Source organism: Oxyura jamaicensis, chromosome 22 (assembly GCF_011077185.1).
Source record: "Oxyura jamaicensis isolate SHBP4307 breed ruddy duck chromosome 22, BPBGC_Ojam_1.0, whole genome shotgun sequence".
Classification (NCBI taxonomy): Eukaryota; Metazoa; Chordata; class Aves; order Anseriformes; family Anatidae; genus Oxyura; species Oxyura jamaicensis.
Window position 1 is genome coordinate 3,921,735 of NC_048914.1, and position 23,305 is coordinate 3,945,039.

The following is a 23,305-nucleotide window of genomic DNA, read 5'->3' on the forward strand; positions in this document are numbered from 1 at the left end:
TGCTGGGGGCTCGCCGCTGCCAGCATCCATCGGATGCAGAGGGACCACAACTGCTTGGACCACAGCTGCCCAGGGATCGTGGCCTGGATCAGTGGATTCTGGCCTTAAAAGTACTTCCGTCCACTACGAGCGCTTACCATCACACTTTTAGTTTTGGAAATCCTGAAATGATTTGCATTGTGGATAAAGGCAGCTTGGCAGTGCCTTGAGGACCAGCCACAGCCTGAGGGCCAGGGAACCAGGTATTTCTACCTTCCTTCTGAGGAAGAGTTTTCTCTCGGTTTATTCTCCTTCTGATGTTAAAAACATTCAGCAGAAAAAGGGAAAAATAAGCTGAGAAGCGATCCCTTGGAGGGAGCTGCTTGTACCACCTCCCACAGGAGAAGCTCTTGTACAAGCAGCTGCGGGGACTGTTCGACACGCGGCTCTTTTCCCTCCCTTTGTAGGTTGTAAAGCGAAGCAGAGCTCACTGTGAAGCCTCCACAAAACCCACAGCTGCTGCCTTTCCATCTGGGTGTCCTGCAGAAGCATCTCCCACCCGCACAGGGAGTCCCACCCTGGTGCGGCTCCTTCAGCACCTGCCTGCTGGGGGAGAAGGGATGCAACCCCTCTCTTTCTTCCTATCGGGCTCCCCCAGTGACTGATGACCATTAGCTCAAAATCCCCAGGGTGCAGCAGGTCTTGCTGCTGACATCTGCCTGCCTTTATCCCAGGATATGCAACACGAAGCCAAAGCTGGGGAGAGGACACATGCACCTCGCAGCTTTGGGCAGTGAGAAAATGGCCAGCAGTCACTGGAGGGTAGTCCAAGACCTAGACTGTGACCTGTTTTTAAAAAAAATGTTTCCTGGGGCCATTTAACAACGTTATCCTTTCCTCCCAGCCATGAATCCACATGCTGCTATCCCACGGGGGCAGAGCAGGCTTGCCCCACAGAACAGAGGGTCCCCAGGCAGCGGGCTCAGTGTGCTCAGCCCCGGGCTGGCAGGGAGCTGAGCATCACTGAGAGCCTGGCTAAATGCTCCTGAGATAAATGCTGCCGCCTCTCCCCCCGTCCCTCCGGTCCTGCTCTGACGCAGGGGGAGCTGCAGGGCTGAAGGAAACTTGTTTGAGGTCCTAATTACATCTCCATGGAAGAGGGACACTCATATCCTCTTCTGATAAAAGGCAGTGATAAATCCTGCGGGAGCAGCAGCTCCAGAGCACTCCGCCGCCCGCCGCTGCCAGCTCCTCGCTCCGGGATGCACCCAGGGGTAAGGGGTTGTTTCGCCCTGCTCCGTGCAACAGGATTGTGCCTTGCAATCTGGGGGCTTCTTTACTCCGCTTCTCTTTATTTTCTGTGCTTCCTTACTCCTTCTCCCTCCCTGTTGCTTTAGACAGAGACCTACCCTCTTGCGTTCATTCTATCATTTTGTTTTTGCTCTTACCAGCTTAGTGACTCGTGCGGCACTCAGATCAGATGATGGAGGGTCTGGAGGTTTTGCTCTGTTGTTTTTTTTATTCTTATTACTACTGAAAATTGATAGATAACATTGCCTGGGATTTCAGGAAACCACAGGAGTACTGGAAAGAATGATAGCTCAGGCTCAGCTCTGTTCGTTTTGCCGCTTAGCTGCTCAAGTTGCTACCAGCTATAAAAGCGTAAGGGGCTAATTGGTTGGTTGGTTTAGCACAGATTTCTGCCTGATGTTTTCAGTGTGACCGAGCAAGTCATCTTCTCTCAGCCCCTCTGAAGCCCTGATCTTAATCACATATGTTAGGCTTTCAAGTCCTGTATCTTGCCATGACATTTCAATTAGGTCAAATGAAAAGACACACAAGGTAAATGAATTTTCTTTGAGACCTAATTTAATCTCCAAAGAACAAACAGGGAAGAAAAGATGTAGAGATTACCACAGATAAGCTACTGGCCTGATTTGTGCTTTGAAAGACGACTTAAGTGATGCCTTGAAGCAGGGACGAGATGTCTCAGGAGAGTGGAAAGGGGCTATAGAGCGCTGCGTCTCTTGGCCTTGACTTTAAATGTGAGATTGATGAAAATATGGTTTTTGATAGCAAAACCGGCACTCGCAGGGCACAGATGCTGAGAGATCTTAGGCAAGAGGGAGAAGCCTTGAGCTCTCGGGAGGTGCTAACCCACCGCTTCTCCTTCTAAGGTGTCAGGACACCCACAGCCCTGAGCACCAGGAGGGCTGCGGCAGGAGCCAGAGGACCGAGACCCCCGGCGATGCCCCCGGATGCCGTCCCCGCGCCCCGGCGCTGGCTGGTGGAGGCCAGGGCGTCGCGGAGGCTGGTGCTGGCGGTGGTGTTCGTGGCACTGCTGCTGGACAACATGCTGCTGACGGTCGTGGGTAGGGCTCCGTGCCGCCTCGGGGGGGTCTTGCACGTGGGGACGGCTGCGGTTGGCCTCCAGCCTGTGCTGGGAGGGGAGGGGGCTGCCAGGGCACCGGCATCGAGCCAGCATCCAGTTCAGCTGCCACAAAACCAACTAAAATCACTAACTCCCCCCTTCCCTGGCTTTTTTTTTCCAGTACCGATCATCCCCACCTTCCTGTATACAACAGAGTACAAAGGTGCTAACAGCTCTGCTGCCCCTCGCCAGCCTGAGTCGGCTCCTTCAGCCGTGGAGGCTTCTCCTTTCTCCTCCGTGTTCTCCTATTTTGACAACAGCACCGTGACCGTCTCAGGCTCCTCCAGCACCGCAGAGCCGCTGAATGGGACCACGAGCGGGCACTCGCTGCAGCCCACCACGAGCCCCTCACCCCCACCGAGCGGCTGCCTGCAGGGCGAGGAGTTCCTTGCCAACGAAAACGTCCGCGTGGGGCTGCTCTTTGCCTCCAAGGCTCTCGTCCAGCTGCTGGTCAACCCCTTTGTGGGTCTCCTGACCAACAGGTACGTCTGAGACCTGCTCAGCACAGCCCTTTGGGGATGGCCTGTTTCCCCATCCACACGTTCAGGAGATGCTTACAGATCCCCAGAGACGTGCGTGGTAAGGCTGGGCAGCCAGGCCAGGTCTCCACCAGGAAAAGAGCAATCCTCGGTGAGATCCTGCCTCTTTTCTCCCGTTCCAGGATAGGATACCACATCCCCATGTTCATCGGCTTCATCATCATGTTCCTCTCCACAGTCAGTGAGTATTGCCCTCCGGTCTGCACTTCGCACGCAGCAGGATGCTGGGCCCTTGCCGCAGCTACTGATCTGAAATAAAAGCAGCACGGGAGAAAACGCACCGGCTGTGTGCCCATGCATGAGAAACGAGAGAGAGCAGAGCAGCAGCCTCAGAAACTGGAGACAGGAATGGACGAGCAGCACCCTGCACCCAGCGGCACCCGGGCTGGGGGGCAAGCAGAGGCTGCTGTCACCCTTGGCAGGGTTTTGGATCTGCAGCTCTGCCTGATGCTGTTTCTCCTTCCTCTGCAGTGTTTGCCTTCTCCGGCACCTACACCTTGCTGTTCATTGCCCGAGCTCTCCAAGGCGTCGGTTCCTCATTCTCATCAGTCGCAGGTGAGTGTTTTAGCTCACTGCTACACCCAGCCTTGGCTCCTGCCCACAGTGTCTGCGTTAGATCCCTTTGGTTGAGTGATTGTCTCGGGTTCTCTCTGCCCCCAGGCTTGGGCATGCTGGCCAGCATCTACACGGACGACTTCGAGAGGGGCAACGCCATGGGCATCGCTCTCGGAGGCTTGGCGTTGGGTGTGCTGAGTAAGGACACTTTGCTGGGCTTTTCACCACTGCTTTTGTTGGGCTGAGCATCCCCAGCTCAGCCCCACGGGCATGCCTGGCCCCTCTGCTTCAGGGGCTGGACGCCTGACACTGCGTGACGCAGCCTTTCCCTTGCAGTCGGGGCCCCCTTCGGAAGCGTGATGTACGAATTCACGGGGAAAGCCTCTCCCTTCCTGGTCCTGGCATTCTTAGCCCTGCTGGATGGAGGTGAGGAGCCAAGTGGTTTAATCCAACCAAAAACCCAAAGCCCCTGGCAGACACAAACGCTGCCATCTCGGGAAGGATCTCACAGGGCTCGTGTGAAGGCAGAGGCAAATTAATGCAGCATGGTTGCTATCATCAGCACCGGTTATTCCATTATTGCTAAATCATATGTTTTCTACCACCAGATGCATGACATAGCAGTACAGTAAGAATTAGTCCCTCATTACTTAATAAACCCTTTGATTGCTTTAATGGCTTGAATAGCACGCTCAGTAAAGCTCTCTGAACGGAGTGCGCTCTGTAGAAGGCACACGTGGTGCTGTCTGCAGCCTCTTCACCGTGCCACAAAGGGATCGGACTTTGTCAGTGTGAACGGGGATCCGTGTTCTTTCCCAGACAGAGGTACAATAAATCCAGGCCGTGGCAGCATTCAGAGTGCAACAGCAAAGTTAGAGATAGCAGAAGTGTGCATTTTTAGTGGAAAGCATTAAGCTAATTAAATTACAGTCACAGTTACCATCTTTGCCTAGATGTAACGTAAGACACGTTTAATGAAGCATGTAAGAGCCTTTGGAAAATGAAGTATAGGTTCCCCACACTTGAAACTTCTTTTTCTTCATCCTATTCTTTTCCACGTCTAATTTCTGCCGTGCTCCATTTGTGGCTTGATGGTGGGCAGCTCTGGGCCCGACCGTGAGCATTTCCAGATCTGTTTCGGGCGTGGATAAACCACTTGTAGCACGCTCGCTGGCTTCTGCTCCCACTTCAGCTGATGCGAGCTCCCACAGGGGCAGGGCTGGCACCCAGCTCCCCCCACGGTGTCCTACAGGCACAGCTCCCGCATCCCCGGGGGCTCTGCCGACGGTCAGCACCCCGCTGAAGGAACAGGCAGGGGGAGACGTGGCCGGAAGCGCTGCCACCCCCAGAATTAGGCTAACAGCAGCGTTTCCTTCCCAGCTCTGCAGCTTTGCATTCTGCAGCCCTCCAAGATCTCCCCCGAGGTGAGTACAGACGCGTGTGTGTGCCTAATCCCGCGGCAGGTGCTATGAGCAGCATGGGTGGGGGGGCACGAGCTGCCCACGGCTTCTGTAACCCCCCCGTCTCCACCAGAGCACCCAGGGCACGCCGGTGTTCACCCTGCTGCGGGACCCCTACATCCTGGTGGCTGCGGGTAAGGGCGATGGCACCGCGCGCCTCTCCGCACCCGGACGGCAGCAGGAGCAGCCCGAAGCAGAGCGTTTCTCCCTCTTGTCCCCACCAGGAGCCCTCTGCTTCTCCAACATGGGGGTGGCCATGCTCGAACCCACCTTGCCCATCTGGATGATGCAAACCATGTGCTCCCCGAAATGGCAGCTCGGTAGGCGCCTCGCTTTGCCGTCCTCGCTCCTCGACGGCTGTTTGATAGAGTTCAGCTAGAGCAGGTCTGGCTTTGGCACTGCGAGACAGCTTGAATAATCTCACGTATCATTTTGCACTGCGAGATGGATTGAATAATCTCTTATATCATTTTAAAAAGAAGAAAACATATACCCTCAGCTGCACACAGTGAGCGATCCCAGGCTGTGCGCTGCTCCAGTTTCAGCTGGAAATGTCCTTAGTGGTAGCTATACAATGTGCTTTTCCCTATTACTGAAAAAATTGTATAGAATCAGACTCCCCACAACAGCAATAACGGTGGAAGAAAGGCAGTTTCGTGCACAGGAAGCCTGTCGAATCCTCTGTTCTGCAGGGCAGATAATCGTGGCGTGCTGGGCTGGAATCATGGCAGCCAGATGGGTTTTGCAGAGGCAGTCCTGAGTAAAACAAGGCCATTTCGAGAGTCCCACAGAGGGCAGGATGGTACATGCTAATTGCCAGCTGCCTCGAAAATGTGATATGGAGATAGCATTGTCTGTCTTTGCCACAAAAATAAAAACTAATTGTTATAAAACCCAACTGGCTGGGGAATGACCTGGGGGATGCCCCGGGCTACACTTAGGTCCCAAATTGAATTGTAGCCTGGGAGCAGCAGGGCCGAGAAAGCTCCTAATCGAGTTATTCTCCGCTCGGGCAGGAGCATCCATCCCAATATAGCTCGTAATGCTTCGCCTGAGCAAGTGGAGGGGCAAGGGTGGGCGAGGGTAAGGCAGCATCCCAGGGCTGCCAGCTGCAGCCTCGCTGCTGGTAACTGCACAAGGCAACCGCGCTCAGGGCTGCTCCCGTCGCTGCTGAGCTCGAGGGGAATCTTTGGGGTGACAGGTTTAACTGTGTTCTGTAGCTGTTAAAGAGGGGGAAGAAAATTAAACATAAATCGGTGTGTTCCAATAAGGAAGTTGTCTTAGTGAAATACAGGTGGTGGGTTTTATTCCTAGTCGGCAGGAGAGTATATTAAAAATAAACAACTGGTAAATCAGCTCGCAGAGCAAATATTTACTTTTGACTACATGATGATCACTGGGCTTTACACTTAAAGCAGTTCTTTTATTCCTCTGTATTTGGTGAGCCAAAAGCAGAAGCAAGGGGGGAGAGGTGGAAGAGGAAGAAGATCTGACAGGAGAGAAAGCTGAAAGCTGGGGGGGGGGGGGCTGAACAGTTCTGATTTTGCTGCTGGTTGTCTCAGATCTGGGTGACTTATGGCACCTTGGTGGGCCACAGAGCCTCAGCCATGCAGGAGGCAAATGCGCTCCCCGTGCTTCCCTCTGGCTTCACGGGGGCACCAGAGAGGGTGGCACAAAGGGTGATGGCAACAGAGGATGGTGAAAGCACCACAGCACACGTGCCGGGCACTATTTTGCCATGCCTGGCTCCCATCATGTTCCCCAGATGAGAGAGGCAGTCAGTGAAGGGAACGCTTTTGCAAATTCTTGCCAGTTCCCCGTATTTCCTGGAGGATTACACGCTCTTTTTTATTCTCTCTCTCTCCTAGGGATGGCGTTCCTTCCTGCCAGCATATCCTACCTCATCGGCACCAACCTCTTTGGGGTCCTGGCTAACAAAATGGGTCGGTAAGTGGAAAATGAAGATTTCGGAGCAGCCCTGGTTTGGGGCTCTGTTCATGCTGCTGTGACATTGAGAGCATCGCGCTGTGCTAACTGCGGCCTCGTTGCAGGTGGCTGTGCTCCCTGATTGGCATGGCCGTGGTGGGAATCAGTCTCCTTTGTGTGAGTAGCACAAGACAATTCTGAGAGCGTTCTGTAGAAGAATCAGCAGGGGTGCGTGGGGGAGAGCATGGACGATCCCCTCCGCAGGGAGGGGACAGCAAAGCCCCATAATCTGCAACCAGATGTCCAGAGCGTGCACCCGTGGGTCTGTTTCACAGGTCCAGGCTATGCCCCCTCCCCTCAAGCCCTTCTGGCCTCATTCACGTGGTTCTCTCTTTCTTCTCAAAGGTGCCTCTGGCCAAAAGCATTTACGGGCTGATCGGCCCAAACGGCGGGCTGGGCTTTGCCATAGGTAAGCTGCCAGCGCTCGGTCTGCAGAGGCAGCTCGGAGAAGGCGATGACTGACGAGGCTGTCCTTGCTTTGGGCAGGAATGGTGGACTCCTCCATGATGCCGATTATGGGCTACCTCGTGGACCTTCGCCACACCTCCGTCTACGGCAATGTCTACGCCATAGCTGATGTTGCCTTCTGCATGGGCTTTGCAATTGGTATGGCCCAACTCTGACCCACTTGGGGTGCATCTTCCCCCGTTTATCACCCCCTCTCTGCCCCCTGTTCACTGGCAGCAGCTGAGTCTGCAGCCCATCTGCCACAGTTACAGATCCCCCTCCAAACCGGAAAGGCAAATTTTACTCTTTTTCTGTCATTTGAGGTTTTTTTTTTATTTACTGTTTAAATGTGCAGGTCCATCCACGGGTGGTGCAATTGTACGAGCTATTGGGTTTCCCTGGCTGATGGTCATCATTGGAGTTATCAACATTGCTTACGCCCCTCTCTGTTGGTACTTGCGCAGCCCTCCTGCCAGGGAGGAGAAGATCGTGAGTTTAAGTATACTTTATTCCCTTAAAGTATAGGGGCTTTATAATCCAGAGGCTTGCGGCAAATCAGAATAAATTTGTCAGGGACTGTGTCCTCCCTTTTGGGCTCTACTGTGCCCTCAATGAAGGGACAGTACGCTCAGGGGTTTGGAGCTATGGTCTTTCTCCTAACTCCCTGGGCAAAAGGTGTTGGCTGCGTTGGCTTTCTCTAAAAGTAGTAATGCTCCCATTAATTATTAATCACCCTTTTTACTGAAGCTTGACTTCTCTCCTTCATCCAGGCCATCTTAAACCAGGAATGCCCCATGCAAACCAAAAGCTATACCACTCAGAAGCCCCTGCGAGATTTCCCTCTCACAGATGGCAGTGACGTGGAGGCAGAAAATGAGGAATAGCAAGAGCAAGGATGCATGTCCTGTTTGAAGCTTAAGTTTACAGCCATGGATGTGATAGCACCCAGGAATAACCCCGACTCCCCAAGACTAATGACACAGGACAAACGTGGGCTGTATTGTTCTCCTGTTCTCCAGGCCATGTAACCCACATCAGGGACCAGGGACACAGGCTTTGGAGGCTCTGTCTGTTTAGCTGTGCTGCTCCTTTGCTATGTGACTTCCAGACAAGTCACCCAAATTACATCTCATCTGTAAAGAACTTGTGAAGATGAAATGAACTGCATCATCCTGCAAAACAACACTGTCCTGGGCACAGTCTGCCCACGTAGTGGGGAATAAGATCAACACCTCTCCCAAATGAGTCCTGTGGTATTTGTAAATATCTTTAAAGTGCTTACTGCTCTTGAAAGAAAAGCACCAGAGAAAACCAAAATGAAATCAGCAGCAACACTTCTTTCTCCAGAATTCCACTGCAATTCCCATTGTGAAACCTTTCTGTAACAACAGGGCATTCTCCACCTGTGTCACTGACAGTCTGCCAATAAAGATATCTTTGTACTGTTAAAGTGCTCTGTGCTCGTCTGAAGACAGCTAAAAAAGTTCATTGTTGTCTCGGCATAGCTTTATGTGTTTTGCCATTTATGTACTGTTTATGGCTTCTTTTGTGTTCCTTCTACCATTCATGACATTTAAGATCTCTTTAAGAAATTCAGGTACAAATAAGGCTGAAAGCAGCTTTAAAATCAAAGATTCAACAAAGCTACTTAGCTCACTTCTGTGGGTGAGATGGGGTAACGTGCTGTTTGTGACCCCCATCCATTGCAACAAGCAGTGCAGTAAGTTGATTTAATTGCCATTTTTCAATTTCCCAGCCCCGAGTTTATAAAGGGAACAGCTGTACTGTTTACTATGCTAACGAAGTATAATAATCTTTAATATGGAAGCGATGTAATGAGAGAGAGTTAGGTAATAAAGGTCACCAAATAATTATACACCCATCAAAGGAATTCATATGATCTTTTCTTTGCCAGTGAAATCTCGAAACTTGTAACTTGCCTGGCATCACGGTTGGCAGGTTATGAACTAATTTCTGTGTTGAACGAGCAGGTGTGTATGAAAGGTGACTTCACTTGCCAGAAAGAACAGTTAACTCAGCTCTGGAGCCCCAGCAGCACAGTGCTCTTGCCAGGGGACAACGGGATAATAACAATTAATCATCACTTGGTGCCTCATGACTCATTACCAAAGGTCACAAGGCTATTGTCAGGGAACCCCACGTTCACAGTGTGAAACCCTCGCCTTGCAATTACGGGATGAAATTGTATTTCTTAGGCTGACTGGAAATGACTAAGGCTAAGCCTGCGCTAAACAAAAATGTCTATTTTTATCTTCCACCTGCTTCCCTGCCTTGCCAAGAATAAAAGGAAAGCGTTTGCTGTCAGCAGCAGCGGCAGCCGCCATTTTGTGTTGCCCCGGCCCCGTCGCCATGGCAACCCGCCGCCATGACAGCCCACCACCCGTCGCCATGGCAACCTCCAGCCGCTCTCGCGAGACTCCGCTCGCCCCGCCCCTTCCGGTGATGGCCGCGCGGCCGCGGCAGCAGCAGCAGCATGCACTCGGACGACGTGAGTCCGCCGCTTGCTTCGGTCCCGTCCGCCGCCGCCAGGCAGGCGCGCCGCAGCCAATCAGCGCCCGCCTCGCCGTTGGGTCGGCTGCGTCCGGCCGGGGCAGCGCCCCCCTCCCCCCCCCCCGGGGGGGGGGGGCGCGGGGGGGGGGGGGGGGGGCGGGGGGCCGCGGGGGGGGGGTCCCTGATTGGGGTTTTGTCCCCGCAGGTTGTCTGGGACACGCTGGGGAACAAGCAGTTCTGCTCCTACAAGATCAGGTGAGCGTGTGCGGGACGGGCAGCAGAACCCAGCGCCGGCCTCAGGGGCTGATGTCTGGGGAGGGGGGGGGGGGGGAATTTGGGTGCCCCGAGGTGCCATCACGCTGTGAGCTGTGTCTCCCCTGTCCCTGTGCCACCGCCAGGTGTGACAGCTCTGTGCGGTGTGGCGGGTGGCACAGCACAGGGCAGTGCTTCAGGTCGCCTCGTGGCTCTCCCTCGCAGGACGAAGACGCAGAGCTTCTGCCGCAATGAGTACAACCTGACCGGGCTCTGCAACCGCTCCTCCTGCCCGCTGGCCAACAGCCAGTACGCCACCGTCAGGGAGGAGAAAGGTGAGCTGGGCTCCTGCCTCGGGGGACTCACCTGGGGTGAGAGCCTGGCTCTGTCCCCCCACGCAGTCGGGGGTTCAGGGGGGTCACCTTCCTCCCGTCCTCTTCCCTCCAGGCCGCTGTTACCTCTACATGAAGACGATCGAGCGGGCGCCTTTTCCCAGTCGTCTCTGGGAGCGGGTGAGTTGCGAGCAGGCTGCTGGCCGCGTGCGCTCTGACCTCCTGCACCGAGAGGCAGCAGGAGATGGGGGCGATTGGGCTCCTCCTCCCAAACACAGAAGTGTCCCTGCTCCGGCTTTCAACCCTGGCCCTTTTTCCTCCCAGGTCCTGCTGAGCAAGAACTATGAGAAAGCGCTGGAGGAGATAGACGAGAATCTCATCTACTGGCCCCGCTTCATCCGGCACAAATGCAAGCAGCGGTTCACCAAGATAACGCAGTACCTCATCCGCATCCGGAAGCTGACGCTGAAGCGACAGTAAGCGCTGCTGCAAGCAGTCGCGTTGGTTTTCCGCATGCGGAGCCCCTTTCCTGGCTCTAGCGCACCTCCAGGCACTTGCTGTTTGCAGGCTGGAGGTTTTGGCAGGCTTGTAAACAAACCCAGTGAGAACTGGTGGAACTGCGGGGTGAGGTGCTTTTACAGGTGCACCCGAACCAGTCGCAGCCCCGTTTCTGAGGATGCAGCCGCCGGCTGTCGCCCCGAGCGAGCATTTGCTCACCAGCTACAGAGGAAGCTCAAAGATTCCCCAAGCTGTTCTTCTTCCTTGCAGGAGGAAAATCGTTCCCCTAAGCAGAAAGATTGAAAGGCGGGAGAAAAGAAGAGAGGTAACGTGACTCTTCCGTGTGATCTCCTCCTGTTCCTTCCGTTCTTTGAGCGTGCTGACACGAGGCCTCTTTGCTCTGTTAGGAGAAAGCCCTGGTCGCTGCTCAGCTGGACAACGCCATCGAGAAGGAATTGCTGGAGAGACTGAAGCAGGACACGGTAAGGATCACCCCCGGAAAACTGCTCCCACCGCCCTCTGTCCTGCTGCTTCTCCAGCAGCAGGAGGAGGGCAGGGGGTGACTGCGGAGTGGGGTTGGAGCAGGGCGGAGAACTTGCTCCCCAAAACGCAGAGCCCCTTGGTTTCCCTGACGTGTGAATGTTTTTAGAATAGAGAATTACCTTTTCCATGACAGTGCGTACTTCAGAATTAGGCAAGGGGCGAACCTCCAGTTGAGCCTGGCTTTGTAGCACCCCTGCAGGCCTCAGGTGACCCCACCACCGCCGCGTGTTGCCCCTCAGTACCTTACAGAGCATTTTCCTTTTCAGTACGGAGACATTTACAACTTCCCCATTCACGCCTTCGACAAAGCTCTGCAGCAGCAAGATGCAGAAAGCGAGAGCGAGTCCGAGGTGGAGAAGGAAGAGGATGAGGAGGTAACGGCGATGCTGTGGGGGGGAAGCAGCAGTGCACGGCCAGCTGCGGGCTGAGCACCTCGCTGTGAGTGGCACCGGGGGAGGAGAACAGAACTCAGGAAAATCGTGTGTGCGCGCGCAGGCGGGGGCCTCGAGGGCTGCCGTGGTGTGAGCTGCGATGTTACCGTGCTCAGCGTGCACGTCCTAGCTCCCGACTTCATTTCTTACAGGAAAGAGAGTTTGTGGAAGCAGATGACAGCGACCTCAGTGACTTTGAGGTAGGTGCAGCACCAGGTGCAAGCTGTCAGGCGAAGCTGTTTGAAAGTGACCTCCACCAGCCTGGAGCCTCTGGTGATGGCTGAGGGCTGGTGAAATCGGGTTTGTGGAACACGAGTCAGGCTGCTCCGCTGCACCCCAGCCTCTCTGGCTCACCAGCTGGGACCAGGAACTACAAAGTGGGATCGGACACACAAGATAATTTTGCACTAAGCGGAGGTTTAGTGAGTGTGCTTTGATACTACACCTGCCTCTTCCTTTCTCAGGACATGGATAAGTTGGAGACAAGCAGTGAAGAGGAGCAGGAAGATGAGGAAGAAACAGAGAAGAAAGCGCACTCCAAATCTAAGGGAAAAACTCCCCTGAAAGGACCAACCAGAAGAAAACGTCCCCACCTTGAAATCGAGTATGAAAAGGAAACGGAGCCAGCCGCCAAGACTAAGGCATCCTGACTCCCTCTGGGCCTGGCATTTACTGAATGGCAGCACGCCACGTCTGCCCTCTAGAACTCCTCCAGCTTCACCCCGCTGAGCACAGCCATCAGAAGTTACTTTTCCAAGGTTCTAGACTAACAGTTTTCTTTTTTTAAAAGGAAGTGAGGGTTTCAGGATGTCAGGGTTTCCGTCCTGACCCGAGGTAACTGCAGTAACTTTGTACAGCTCTGCACCAAGTGCAATTTTAAGGAAGAAGACTCCCCACAACCACGTGAGGCTCAGCTCAGGCTGCTCCAGGAAAGAACCTGCCCTCAGAACGCTGCTGCTGTGTTCTGAAGCTGGAGCGCCCACAAGCAGCTCGGAGAGACAGAAGCAAGCCTCGTTTGGGGCAGGTATGAGGCTAACGGGGCAGAGATGAGAAAGACAACTTAAAATAAATAAAATATTTTACTGTACAAAGCCGGTGAGCACCGGATCGGCCGTGCTCACGTGTTCTCTCGTACTTTCCTGAGGCAGTCCCGCACGCAGCTCTCCTCGCAGCTGCTGTAAACGCCCTCCAGCAGGATCTGGAACAGAAAGCAGTTGCCAGTGCCCTGGCACACCGAGGTTTGCAGCATTACCGCCCCCGCCCCGTGGTCTGTTGGCAGGGAGCGATACAAATCGTGGTACCTGTTGTCATACAGAATGCCACCCATCAGTTAGGTCAGGCAGTAACCTTGGAGGGGGTGGAAGCTGGCACTGCTGCTTCCTTTAAGGGGGCAGAGAGCAGAGATGGAGCAGCGCCAGGCCCCCAGCTCACCTTCACCTGCCCCTCGGAGCACCGATCCAGCAGGATGAGGCACTCGGTGGCCCCCTGCAGCAGGGCAGCTTTCACTGGCTCCGGCGTTGGGCCTTGGTCAGTGTGGACATCCCACATCATCCTCAGCAGCGCCTTAAGGAGCACAGGGAGCCTGCATGGCATCCTGAAAAGGGAATCAGCACGTGCAGCTTCCTGTAAATCCTTTGTGAGCCGGGTAAAGCACGGCCCTGCTCAGCAGTTCCAGCCACATGAAGCTAAACTGCAGCTGGGCTGGGAGGGAAATGGAGATGGCATAACACCAGCTGCCAGCACAGGGCCCTAGTTAGCAGCACGGATTATCCCACAGCTCCTCCGTGTAGAGAACGTCGATTCAGCTTTTAGCCAAAGTTATTTTCACCGGACTTTTTCCTGCTCTAGAAGCATGAGGGCCCAGCTGCACTTCTGGGCAAGGTTTTCCCAGGAAAGCGGTAACGCGAATGATTGTTCCCTGTCAGAGACCTCCCCCTCAAGGGCCTCCTGCTCAAATAACAGTAACTTTGGCTCTGAAAGAACCATTTATGATACCCTTCTTAAAGCATCTTTCACCCCAGACCAGTACCTGGGCCAAGCGTGCTCTATGGTGCATTTCAGTGTCTCCAGGATTCCCAGCCTGGCTTCCTCCTCGGGGCCATCGCAGACCTCCAGGTAGCCCACGATCACTCGCTCCAGCCTCTTCAGGTGCCGCGCCACCAGGATGCCAAGCCTGCCGCCACAAAGCACAAACTGAGGAGGGGAATAAACACCAGGGATAAATCACAGCCCCGCGGGCTGTGGGTGCTGCTCTCACCTCTGCACAAAGGCAGGCAGGGTGTTGGCGTACAGGCGCCGCAGCGCCAGGCGGTGCTCTGCCTCCATGTGGGTCAGGAGCAGCTGCAGCACCTCGTCGCAGCGGGTGGGAGCTCTGGCCTGCTGCCGCCGCTGCGCTCTCTCCAGGACCGGCAGCAAGTCCAGCAGGCACAGCAGCACTGCCTGGGGCAGGACAGGACAGGACAGGGGTGGTCCTCAGCAGCCCTCCCACAGCAGCTTCCAGCCCCCACCGCTGACCCGGCAGACTGCTACAGCCTGCGTCCCCTGAGGCAGACCCTGTTCAGCAGGGCTGCCACCTCCTTTGAGCAGTCCCTGCAATCCACTGAGTTAATCCTGGCTGCAGGCATCGGCTGTTAACGGCCTGAAGCTACACCTGGAGTGCCCATGAGCGCTCCTCCTCATGCCTTCAGCTGCCCGTCCCTTGTAGGATTGGTACACAACACTGCGAGGCGTGTAAGAATTAAGTTCTGCTGCCCTACCTGGATGAGGGGGGCCTCTCGTGAGTAGAGGTGGTTGTAGAGGGCGTGGTACACGACGTGAGCCCTGTTGAACTGGCACAGATCAGCACCTGGCTGCAACAAGAGAGAGCAACAACATGATTCCCGTGCATCGCCTTCGCTGCACGCTTGCCTCGTGCTATTGAGCATGGGGCAAAGTCACCAGGTTAACATAAGAACCAGGAACAGAAGTTAAGAGATCCAACAGGCACCCAACCCCCCTTCCTTCAAACAACACCCACGGAGGGATGTGACTTCCCAGCCCCTTACCACGTTGAGAACGATGTGATGCAGGCAGCGCACACCCAGGATCTTGTTCTCCTCACGGTAATCGTCCGAGATGAGCAGTGACGGGGGGAGGACGCTCTCCAGGTAGTGGCTGAGCCAGGGACGCGTGATGTGAGGCAGCGTCCAGGAGAAGACGTGCTTCATGGCAGGGTTACGCTTCCAAGTGTCTCTAGAAACACAAACACAAGGTCAGTGAATGTTGGGACTGCAGAATTCTCATTTCCTACAATTTGTACCTCTAGGCTGACGGTGAGCTCTGATTTCCCTTCCTCCCGCCCTATTATCGGGGTGTTTGTAAAGTTCTTGGTCCCACGTTTATCACCTAGTGCTTGTAACATGTGCACTCACAGCTGCACCAGCACATTTCTCAAAAGCTTCCCATATTTCCTCCCTGGAGACCAGCCAAACACGCCACCCGCTCCACTGCTGCCCTCCCCTTCCTACTCACTTGGTCAATTCCTGCTTCAGGAGCCCCATCACCGCTGTGAATCTCCCCTCCTCATCCTCCTTCTTCCCCCGCAGAAATTCCGCCACCGACCCGCAGTCCGCAGCCTGAACCAGTGACTCCAGCAGCTCCCTGGCCACCGACCGAGACCTCGCACTCGTCCAGGGCCCATCCACAACGTGCGTTACAGCGAAAACATAGACGGGCGCTGCCACACGGCGCAGGATCGGAACCACCGCGGCGTCACCCAGAGTCTCCTCAGTCCTAGCAGCCTCCAGCTTGGCGAGGAGGCGCAGGAGCACGGCGCCCACCTCTGCTGCTCGCTCAGCGACAGCCTCGTACGCACTGTCCTTGCCGGGCAGCTCGGCAGCCTCCTGCTGCTGCTCGGGAGGCGCCGCGAAGCGGCTCAGCGAGGCCACCAGCTCGCCCAGCGTGGCGGGGCTCACGTCCCCGAACAGCCGGCGGCTGCCCGCGGCCTCCAGGAGCGCCCCCAGCTCACCGAGAGCCCCGGGACCCTCGGGGGTGAGCGGCCCGGGCTGGCGCAGCGCCCGCTCGGCCGGCGGCGGGGCTGGGGGCGGCCGCTCCCCGGACAGCTGAGGGGGCTGCACGAAGCCGGGGAGCTCCATGACCCCTCCCCCAGCTCCCCGAGCCCCTTAAGCGCTCCCCAAACCCTTTAAGGGCCCCCTGAGCTCTTTAAGCCCCCCCCGTGCCCCTCAGCAGGGACAAGCCGCGACGCTTCTCAGCGTTCCCCTCACACACAACCCGCCGCCGTAAAGCGCGCCGCCGCCGCCAAGTACGCAGCTGTCGCAAACCCCCCACTGCCGTAAGCGCGGATAAAAGTAGGCGTGGCCCTGTATGAATAAATTAGCATGGGTAACGAGGCACGGAGCGGCGAGATAGCGGGGCTTTTTGGCCCCGAAAAGGCTCAAAACGAGAAGCAGCGAGCGCGGAGCTCCGGTGCGCACCGGGTTGAGCTCGAAAAAAGCGGAAGCGGTGTGGGGAGCCGCAGCTCGCCCTGACCCTGAGATCAGTGGCGCGGTGCCGGGTGCAGGCGCGGCAAAGGCCTTCACGATCCTTCCGGTTCATAGCGCATGATGAATGGGAGCGGCACGCGGCTGCGTGACGTGTGCGCCCTGCGTTACGACGTGGCACAGTCCCTTCTGAGCGCCGGGGGGTCGTGACCGTCAGCGATGGCGTCATTTTAGGATTTGTTGGTGCAAAAAAAGGGCTGATGGGGAGCGTGGGAAGGCCGAGGGGGTTTAGCGTGACCCCACCCAACCCGGTCCCCTGTTCGCGGGGGGCGCGTACCCGACCCCGAGCTGCCCCAGGCACCCTCCCAGGCTCCCCCCGAAATGCCCCCGATCCCCCCCCAAGTGCCCGCAGCCCACGCCGGCTGAGAAACCATGTGTTTAATCACTGCTGTACACAAAGCTGTGCGCTCCCTCCCAAAAACGGGGAGCCTCAAGAGTCCGGAGGGGGTCAGGTACAAAAATACTCTGCGCAGCGAAGGGGGAGCAGGGGGGGCGCAGCCCTGCCCATGCCCTGGGCTCTGCCTTCCGTGGGCAAGCCCAGGCAGTCCCAGCGGAGCACGTCCAGGGGCAGCATAAAAACCAACCGCCCCCCAAAACCAACGCAATGCCCCGCGAGTTAAAAATCCCAGCTCCGAAATCCCGAATCCTTCGAGACAAAGCGTTCATTTCCCCACAATGTGGAGCCAAGCGATGCCACGTGTGGGATCCAGCCGGCAGGGAGCGGGGCCGCTCACACCAGCTCGTCCAGGAGCGTGCCGATGCCTGCGCGGGGCTGTGCCGGCCCCGCCATGGGCTTGTTGCACATGGGGCACACACAGCGCACCTCCAGCCACTTCACCAGGCACCTGCAGGGGGGAAACGTGAGGCTGAAAAACCCCGGGGGAGGAAATCCCCACTCCCCTCTGCCGCTGTACTCACTTTCGGTGGAAGGCGTGCTGGCATGGCAGCACCCCCAGCTCCTCCTTCACCTTGAAATCCTCCAAGCAGACGGCACAGGTCTGCTGTGGGAGACGAGACGGGGGTGAGGGAGGGCGCAAACACACAGGACCCTATACAATGCTCACCTGCAGCCCCACTCCTGCTACAGTGCTGTGGCCAGGGAAACCCCAGGGCGGTGGGGCCTCTTCCCAGGTACTTCTAGCAGGGAGTTGCCCTCCTGATTTCCAACCCATGCTGTTGCTGCCATGCGGTGCTGGCACGTCCCTGTCCCACCTCGTGGAGCAATGGGGACCCAAAGCACCATCCCCGTGAGCCCCCGCTCAGCCCCGGGGGGGGGGGTTCTGCGCTCACCCCATGCACGTTCAGCCTCCGGGCATCGCCTTTCAAAACCACCTGTGGGAGAAAAGGAGACAGATGAGGATCAGGAGCAGCCGGGACTGATCTGGGCAGTGGGTTTCACTGCAGCAAGCACTGAGCTGGCAAAAGTCCAGGCTGGACGGGCAGCAGCCGCATGTCCAGGCTGCTCATCAACCACCCCAAGCAGGGCTCCTGGATCCCATCGGGATTTTGCCAAAGGGAGCCAAAATGAGCCAGGCAAGGGCAGGTGGAGCTCAAGCACAGCAGCAGTGTGTCCCGTCATGCTGCCTTTGAATATCTCAGGTCAGCTGAGGACGAGAAGCACCACTCCCTGCTTCATCCCCACCTCCCACTCGGCCCCACATCACTGCGGGTGTGTGTAGGAAACAGCCACAACTTTACCTCCTTGTACCCAAATCTCTCGCTCTGAGCCTGGTGCCGCAGTTTGCTAAAGAGGGAAGAGAGAAAAAGGCACCGTGAGCTTTACAGCACCCTCAAGAGCCACCTCCGAGCAGCACGACCCTGACGTTTCCAGAGGCACCAGGGCGGCGCAGCCCTGCCCAGCCTCCTCGGCCCAGGGATGGGATTTGGGGATGAGCCGTGCTGGGCAGGACCCGGTCCCGCAGCGCTGGGGAGCCGGCAGGACTCGGCAGCAGGGAGCGATAACAGCCGGCGGCCCCGATTGTTTGCCTTAGGAAGTCGTTGGTGGCGCAGGAAGCGCTCTATTTCCAGCGCTCGCCCGCCGGCAGCTCCCAGCCTTGCCGCGACCTTGGCCGAGGCGAGGGTGCTGGGGAAAGCCAGAGACCTGGCAAGGCACAGGGGGCAGGGGCCCACTCGCTCGCTGCGTTCACTTCTCCTCCACGCCAGGCACCGAGACATCCTCCTGCAGCCCCCAGAACGGCTGGGAGATGCCGGGGATGGCAGCAGAGAGCTGGGGCATCCCGCAGCGAAGGACTCGAGGCCCACAGAAACGCCAGCTGCTGCCTCCGAGTTTAAAAATAGCCCTGCCTGAGCAGGGAGGGCAATGGAAAGACATCCTCCGCCGTGCGGCGCCGCTCCTCCCCCTGCCCGACACAATGCGTCCCTCCACACAGGTCCCCTGCAAAACAGGAGCCCCTTCCTGCGCTTCCTGCCCTGCTCCACTGCGGGGACCACGGGGGCTGCGATCGCGCCTGGCCCCGCTCCGGGGTCAGATCCTCGTGGCGAGAGGCTCCTGTGGTGTGGGGCAGAACAATGGGGCGCGGGGAAGGGCTGGGGGTGTCCCCGGGGTGAGGCAGCCCAAGGTGGAGGCACCGACGGGACGGGGATGGCCCCGGGGACACCAACCCGCTGCCACGGCCCCATGGTGGGTGCCCCGCTCACCTGATGAAGTAGCAGCAGAAGATGAGGCTGAGCACAAAGACGAAGATGCCGGTGCCAAAAATGACCATGTAGATGTTGAGTGGCAGGTCCTGGAACGTGATGGGGGGCATCGTGCAGGGTTTACTGGTATAAATCAGCCCCAGACCGCAGGAGCACCCTTGGGGGAGGAAAGAGAAGTCAGCGGTTAGAATGGAAGAGGAGGAGAGCCCCTTGCAGCAGCACCAGCACTGGCTGCAGCCACCTCTGCGCTTCCACGGTCACAAAACCCTTCTCCAGCAGCACCAACGCGAGGCAGAGTCCCGGTGTCTGGAAGGAAAGGAGGCCCCGGCCCCACGTCTCCATCCCCATACAGATACGGGGGAGCCAGGAGGGGATTTAGGGAGGGACGGAGCTGGCAAAGCCGGAGCAGCCCCTGGAGAAGTGCTGGGGCTGTGCTGGGTGGCACAGCGACCAAATCAAGCAGGAGGGTGGCAGAGGGGTGGTGGCAGCACGGGGAGAGCAGCAGGGTGCCCACCCAGCAAAGGGGGACACGGGCACGGGGAAGCACCAAGCCCACTGCCCCTGCCGCTCCTGGCAGCTGATGCAAAGTCTGGCACCGAGTGAGCGCTGCTGCTTGTTTCCAAATTGTGCTGACCCCACAAAAGCCGGAGCTTTGATTTCCCATCAGATCTTGCTCACACGGGACTTCAAAGGAGAGCGGAGGCCCCGGCTGTGCTCTGCGGAGCATCTGCCCTTGATGCGCAGTGCAGGAACAGAGGGTGCCAGGCGAGCTCATCAAAAAGCTCCTACAGAAACACTTCTGGCTTTAATTACAGCCCGCTAAAACCCTCCGCCTGTTTCTCATGAGAGGATGAAAATTGTTTTCCACCGGGAGAGCAGAGACAGGAAGGGAGCCCGGCACAGCTTTAGAAAGCTCTGCACGAGCAGCGAGGTCCCAGGGGAGCAGTGGAGGCTGGTGGTGCACACCGATGCCCCCAGCCCCGTGGTGCTCCCGGCTGGGCTTTTGCCGAGTGCCTGCTTCCTCGTGCACGTTGAATTTACTCGGAATTTACACGTGGTGTGTTGGCCAAACCCTGCATGGCTGGAGAGAGGCTCTGGGAGCCACGCTTTGTTGCTGTGCGGCCGGCGCAGGCAGCAGGCAAGCGTCTGGGCTGTAGGAAATGGGGTTTTCCTGCGCGGAGCCGCTTGCTGGCCTCCTGTCATCGCTGGACACGCCACATCTGCCTCCTCACCCACCCACCCAGCGGGAAAGGGAGGATTTGTTTGTCGGGTCCTGCTCTCCCAGCCTTCTGCTCTCGAGACCACCTGGTGCAGAGGAGGACAATAAGAAAGTTTTGTTTTGTTTTTTCCATTTCCCTACTGGAAATGATTGGGAAATGCTCGGAAAATAGAAATAGAAAAAAAAAAAACAAGTCAATGAGGTAATGCTGGTGTGCGTGGTGGGACGGAGGTGGCAACCCCTGAGCATCGCACCCAGACCTCGTGCCCTGTATGTGTGCCTGCACCCTGCTCTGTTTCACGGCCACGTCCCCCACTGGTGGCTGTAGCTGTGCCTAAAAGCCCCTTGCACAGGCACCCGAGGGGCAGCAAAAGCAGCAGCAGGGGGAAAAGGCGAGGTGGAAGAAGAGAAGCAACAAGTCCTGGCCCTGTACCGAAGAGGAGCTGGTCTAACACGTCCCCGCCAGCCGCAACACAGCTGGCAAGGCTAATTTTAGGCTCACCAGCTCAGCGAGGCTCATTCCTGCTGAAGAAGCTTTCCAGCCCTCACGAACTCCAGGCAGCACGGCCCCCGGGCAGAGCCACGGGCTGGGAGGCGAAGCTGCTGCCAGGGGAAGCCCTTGAGCAGCGGGTCCCAGGGGGGAGATGCGACCCCCTCCCCTAATCCAGGTCCTCCCGACCCTGGCCGGCCCCTTCCAGCTCCCCCCAGCGAGATTTTGGCAGCAGGGTGGGTGCTGGCTCGGCTATGGTTTGAATTAGCACAACCCCCTTCTGACAAAGGCTTTCATATTTTTAGCTCGGGAGGAACAGAGCGAAGCTGGTTTTAATCCAATGAAGGCCTGAGGGGCACCAAACCCACACCGAAACAACCCCTGTCACCAGCCTAAGTCCACCCGGGGCCGGTTTTGCACCTGGAGCCAGGAGCCTTAAGAGTGGCATGCTGCAACAATGATTTAGTTGAAAAAGGAGAAGAGAGATGGCTGGACATCTGCAGAAGGGCTGCCGATGCACGCTGACTTTCTCCACCCTTCTCGCTGCGAGAAGGACGCTCAGGAAGGCGCTGCGCCCTGCCAGCAGGGTGTTTTCTCACGCCAGCAGCAAAAGCTCCCCGGTGCAAGCAGGGAAGGTGCAGTCCGACCTGTCGGGGCACTGGGGTTGCGCCACCTCCTCCTCCAACCCCTGCAGACGCCGGCAGATTTAGGCTGCCCGGCGGATTTCGGTGCGGAGCTGGCCCAAATAACAGCACCCGGTGCTGGGGCCAGCGAGGGGTGGCCCCATCCTGCTCCCCCAGCCTGGATTAACTCCTCTGGGACACGCAGCCGGGAGCGGTGACACTTCTCAAGGTCCCAGCGATGTCTCACGGGCCTGGAGGAAAACTACAGAGGAAAACCAGACGCCTAACTGCGCCCCTGTCCGATTACAGCCCTGATGCTGCAACGCCACCGGGAATGCGCCTGAGAGCCCTGGGGGTCATTTCTGCCCCCAAACAACCAAAGAATGGATGCATGGTCCAAAAAATGCCCCGCACATCCAGCTCCGTGTCCTGCCAAGTGCCAGGCTGAAGGCAGGAGGCCCTGCAGCATTCGGGGTCGAACAGCACACCTTCGACCACCGCGACACAGCAGCGTGCAGGGTTTTAAACCAGGACAGACACAAGCTCCGCGCAGGCACAGGGTTTTTGCTGAGCAGAGCTTCTCCCTCACCCCAATTCTTGTTCAATACCACGAATGGAAAACTCAGCAGGTCATTAAATAAAACAATTCTTTCCACTCCCACACAAAAGCCGTGGGCTTTGCATCACAAAATTGAATGCAGCTTCCATGTCGTTTTTGCTGTGATGCAGGAATGGGCTTCCTGCAAAAAGTCTCCCCTGCGCCAAGCGGCTCACGGCGGGGGATAACCAGGTCCCCACCAGACCAAGTTACCTGCAAAGCGCCCCAAACTACAGCTGAGCAACAGGAGGAGTTGTGATGTGCAAGGAGCTGCAATTCCATGCCAGCACAGCGCGTTCCTTCTGTTCAGACGTTTGGAACGTTCCTATTAATGGCGAAAATTTCATTTCTTTACTGGGTATCGGAGTTACTCACACCAGCGGCCCCTGTTCTTGCAAGGGTCCTCAGCAGCAGGCAGATAAGCGATTTTGCTGCACTCCGCTGATTTGAAGACTTGTGAGGTCAGGGCTCGAAGCCAAGACGCCCGAGCCAGATGCCCACGGCCGGCCTCCCAAACCCACGCCTTGGACTCCGCACAAGGGCGGGCTCTGTCCTCCGAGCCCTGGGGACCCGGGGAGAGCTGCAGCCACTCTAAGAGCCCCCAGCTCTTACCGGGGATGTTTCCTTTACACTGCCAATTTCTGCTGAGGAGCGTTTACAGCACCGAAGGAACCCCCTGCCCTCCCCACGAGGCCAGGCTAACTGCTGCTCGCCCCCCAGGCCGCACGAGAGCATCCGAGGTGCGCGTTGCAGGAGAGGGAGCCACTGGTTGCACGCTGAGCTTCAAAGGCTGCAACCCTTTCGCAAATTAAAATAACCCGGCCTTTGTTGCTGAGGCAGGGCTTTGACGGTGGAATTCCCAGCACAGCTTCCCAGCTCCTTGCTCAGACAGCGATCCACTTCGTGCCCAGCCACCCAACTAGACTCAGAACCGTGGCATATCCCGAGCTGGGAGGGACCCACAAGGATCAGCAAGTCCAACTCCTGGCCCCGCACAGCTCTACCCAAAAGTTTAGACCGTGTGCCGAAGTGCACAGCCCGACCTCTTCTTAAACTCAGACAGGCTTGTCTGAATTCGCCCCCTGCCACGGGCGAGCTCAGCACCACGTTCCCGGGAATTTTGGGGGGCTGGCAGGAGAGCAGGGGGCCAGGGCCCTGTCTGGGGGCTCGTGGAGCGATGCCCACACTGCTGACATGGACACGGGGGTGGGGGGG

At 57.1% G+C, this 23,305-nt stretch overlaps 4 protein-coding genes and 1 non-coding gene across 9 annotated transcripts in view; 3 read left to right on the forward strand and 2 right to left on the reverse strand.

Annotated features, from left to right (window-relative positions):
- The first annotated feature begins 975 nt into the window (after nt 1–975).
- On the forward strand, nt 976–8,783 carry SLC18A1 (solute carrier family 18 member A1). 2 transcript variants are annotated; one of them, XM_035345147.1, is made up of 16 exons: nt 976–1,253; nt 2,157–2,351; nt 2,532–2,892; nt 3,072–3,130; nt 3,421–3,504; nt 3,610–3,702; nt 3,841–3,930; nt 4,885–4,928; nt 5,038–5,098; nt 5,189–5,284; nt 6,833–6,911; nt 7,016–7,067; nt 7,296–7,359; nt 7,437–7,556; nt 7,753–7,886; nt 8,168–8,783. In XM_035345147.1, the coding sequence occupies exons 2-16, from the start codon at nt 2,228–2,230 to the stop codon at nt 8,279–8,281; spliced, it is 1,575 nt and encodes a 524-aa protein (XP_035201038.1). In that variant the 5' UTR covers nt 976–1,253; nt 2,157–2,227; the 3' UTR covers nt 8,282–8,783. The 2 variants fall into 2 exon arrangements, with proteins under 2 accessions (XP_035201038.1, XP_035201039.1); XM_035345148.1 differs by lacking the exon at nt 976–1,253 and having other exon boundaries at nt 1,892–2,351.
- Nucleotides 8,784–9,819: 1,036 nt separating this feature from the next.
- On the forward strand, nt 9,820–13,051 carry MAK16 (MAK16 homolog). Of its 2 annotated transcripts, none has more exons than XM_035345152.1 (10): nt 9,820–9,906; nt 10,114–10,163; nt 10,386–10,495; nt 10,608–10,672; nt 10,817–10,968; nt 11,261–11,315; nt 11,398–11,472; nt 11,800–11,918; nt 12,117–12,164; nt 12,429–13,051. In XM_035345152.1, exons 1-10 carry the CDS (start codon nt 9,892–9,894, stop codon nt 12,526–12,528), a joined length of 789 nt encoding a protein of 262 aa, XP_035201043.1. In that variant the 5' UTR covers nt 9,820–9,891; the 3' UTR covers nt 12,529–13,051. The 2 variants fall into 2 exon arrangements, with proteins under 2 accessions (XP_035201043.1, XP_035201042.1); XM_035345151.1 differs by having other exon boundaries at nt 11,800–11,907.
- TTI2 (TELO2 interacting protein 2) lies at nt 13,025–16,170 on the reverse strand. 2 transcript variants are annotated; one of them, XM_035345150.1, is made up of 7 exons: nt 15,475–16,170; nt 15,009–15,195; nt 14,721–14,813; nt 14,222–14,403; nt 14,023–14,137; nt 13,396–13,560; nt 13,025–13,162 (listed from the first exon to the last, which is right to left on the reverse strand). In XM_035345150.1, the coding sequence occupies exons 1-7, from the start codon at nt 16,095–16,097 to the stop codon at nt 13,082–13,084; spliced, it is 1,446 nt and encodes a 481-aa protein (XP_035201041.1). In that variant the 5' UTR covers nt 16,098–16,170; the 3' UTR covers nt 13,025–13,081. The 2 variants fall into 2 exon arrangements, with proteins under 2 accessions (XP_035201041.1, XP_035201040.1); XM_035345149.1 differs by having other exon boundaries at nt 13,396–13,558; nt 13,994–14,137.
- Nucleotides 16,171–16,542: 372 nt separating this feature from the next.
- On the forward strand, nt 16,543–16,637 carry LOC118177544. The gene has a single exon (XR_004755843.1). It is a non-coding gene; the product is annotated as a small nucleolar RNA U13 (small nucleolar RNA).
- A 228-nt stretch (nt 16,638–16,865) lies between these two features.
- The window catches only part of RNF122 (ring finger protein 122), a 7,005-nt gene continuing 565 nt past the window's right edge, over nt 16,866–23,305 (reverse strand). The window contains exons 2-7 of one of the 2 annotated variants that reach the window (XM_035345158.1): nt 19,161–19,317; nt 18,201–18,246; nt 17,793–17,834; nt 17,421–17,503; nt 17,219–17,347; nt 16,866–17,177 (exon numbers count right to left, since the gene is read on the reverse strand). In XM_035345158.1, the coding sequence (XP_035201049.1) occupies nt 17,233–17,347; nt 17,421–17,503; nt 17,793–17,834; nt 18,201–18,246; nt 19,161–19,317 (443 nt within the window). In that variant the 3' untranslated portion in view covers nt 16,866–17,177; nt 17,219–17,232. Of the gene's footprint in view, nt 17,178–17,215; nt 17,348–17,420; nt 17,504–17,792; nt 17,835–18,200; nt 18,247–19,160; nt 19,318–23,305 lie in introns of both variants that reach the window. The other variant, XM_035345157.1, reaches the window with a different exon arrangement.

Bases quoted from the DNA above. Each gene is read 5' to 3' on its own strand.
- SLC18A1 (XM_035345147.1), top strand. From the start codon at position 2,228: ATGCCCCCGGATGCCGTCCCCGCGCCCCGGCGCTGGCTGGTGGAGGCC. The intron at 4,929-5,037 runs GTGAGTACAGAC...CGTCTCCACCAG, and splicing joins CCTCCAAGATCTCCCCCGAG to AGCACCCAGGGCACGCCGGT. The intron at 5,285-6,832 runs GTAGGCGCCTCG...TCTCTCTCCTAG, and splicing joins CTCCCCGAAATGGCAGCTCG to GGATGGCGTTCCTTCCTGCC.
- TTI2 (XM_035345149.1), bottom strand. From the start codon at position 16,097: ATGGAGCTCCCCGGCTTCGTGCAGCCCCCTCAGCTGTCCGGGGAGCGG. The intron at 14,814-15,008 runs GTAAGGGGCTGG...CTCTTGTTGCAG, and splicing joins ATCACATCGTTCTCAACGTG to CCAGGTGCTGATCTGTGCCA. The intron at 14,138-14,221 runs GTGAGAGCAGCA...TTGTGGCGGCAG, and splicing joins CTGCCTGCCTTTGTGCAGAG to GCTTGGCATCCTGGTGGCGC.
- MAK16 (XM_035345151.1), top strand. The intron at 10,164-10,385 runs GTGAGCGTGTGC...TCTCCCTCGCAG, and splicing joins TTCTGCTCCTACAAGATCAG to GACGAAGACGCAGAGCTTCT. The intron at 11,908-12,116 runs GTAACGGCGATG...CATTTCTTACAG, and splicing joins AGAAGGAAGAGGATGAGGAG to GAAAGAGAGTTTGTGGAAGC.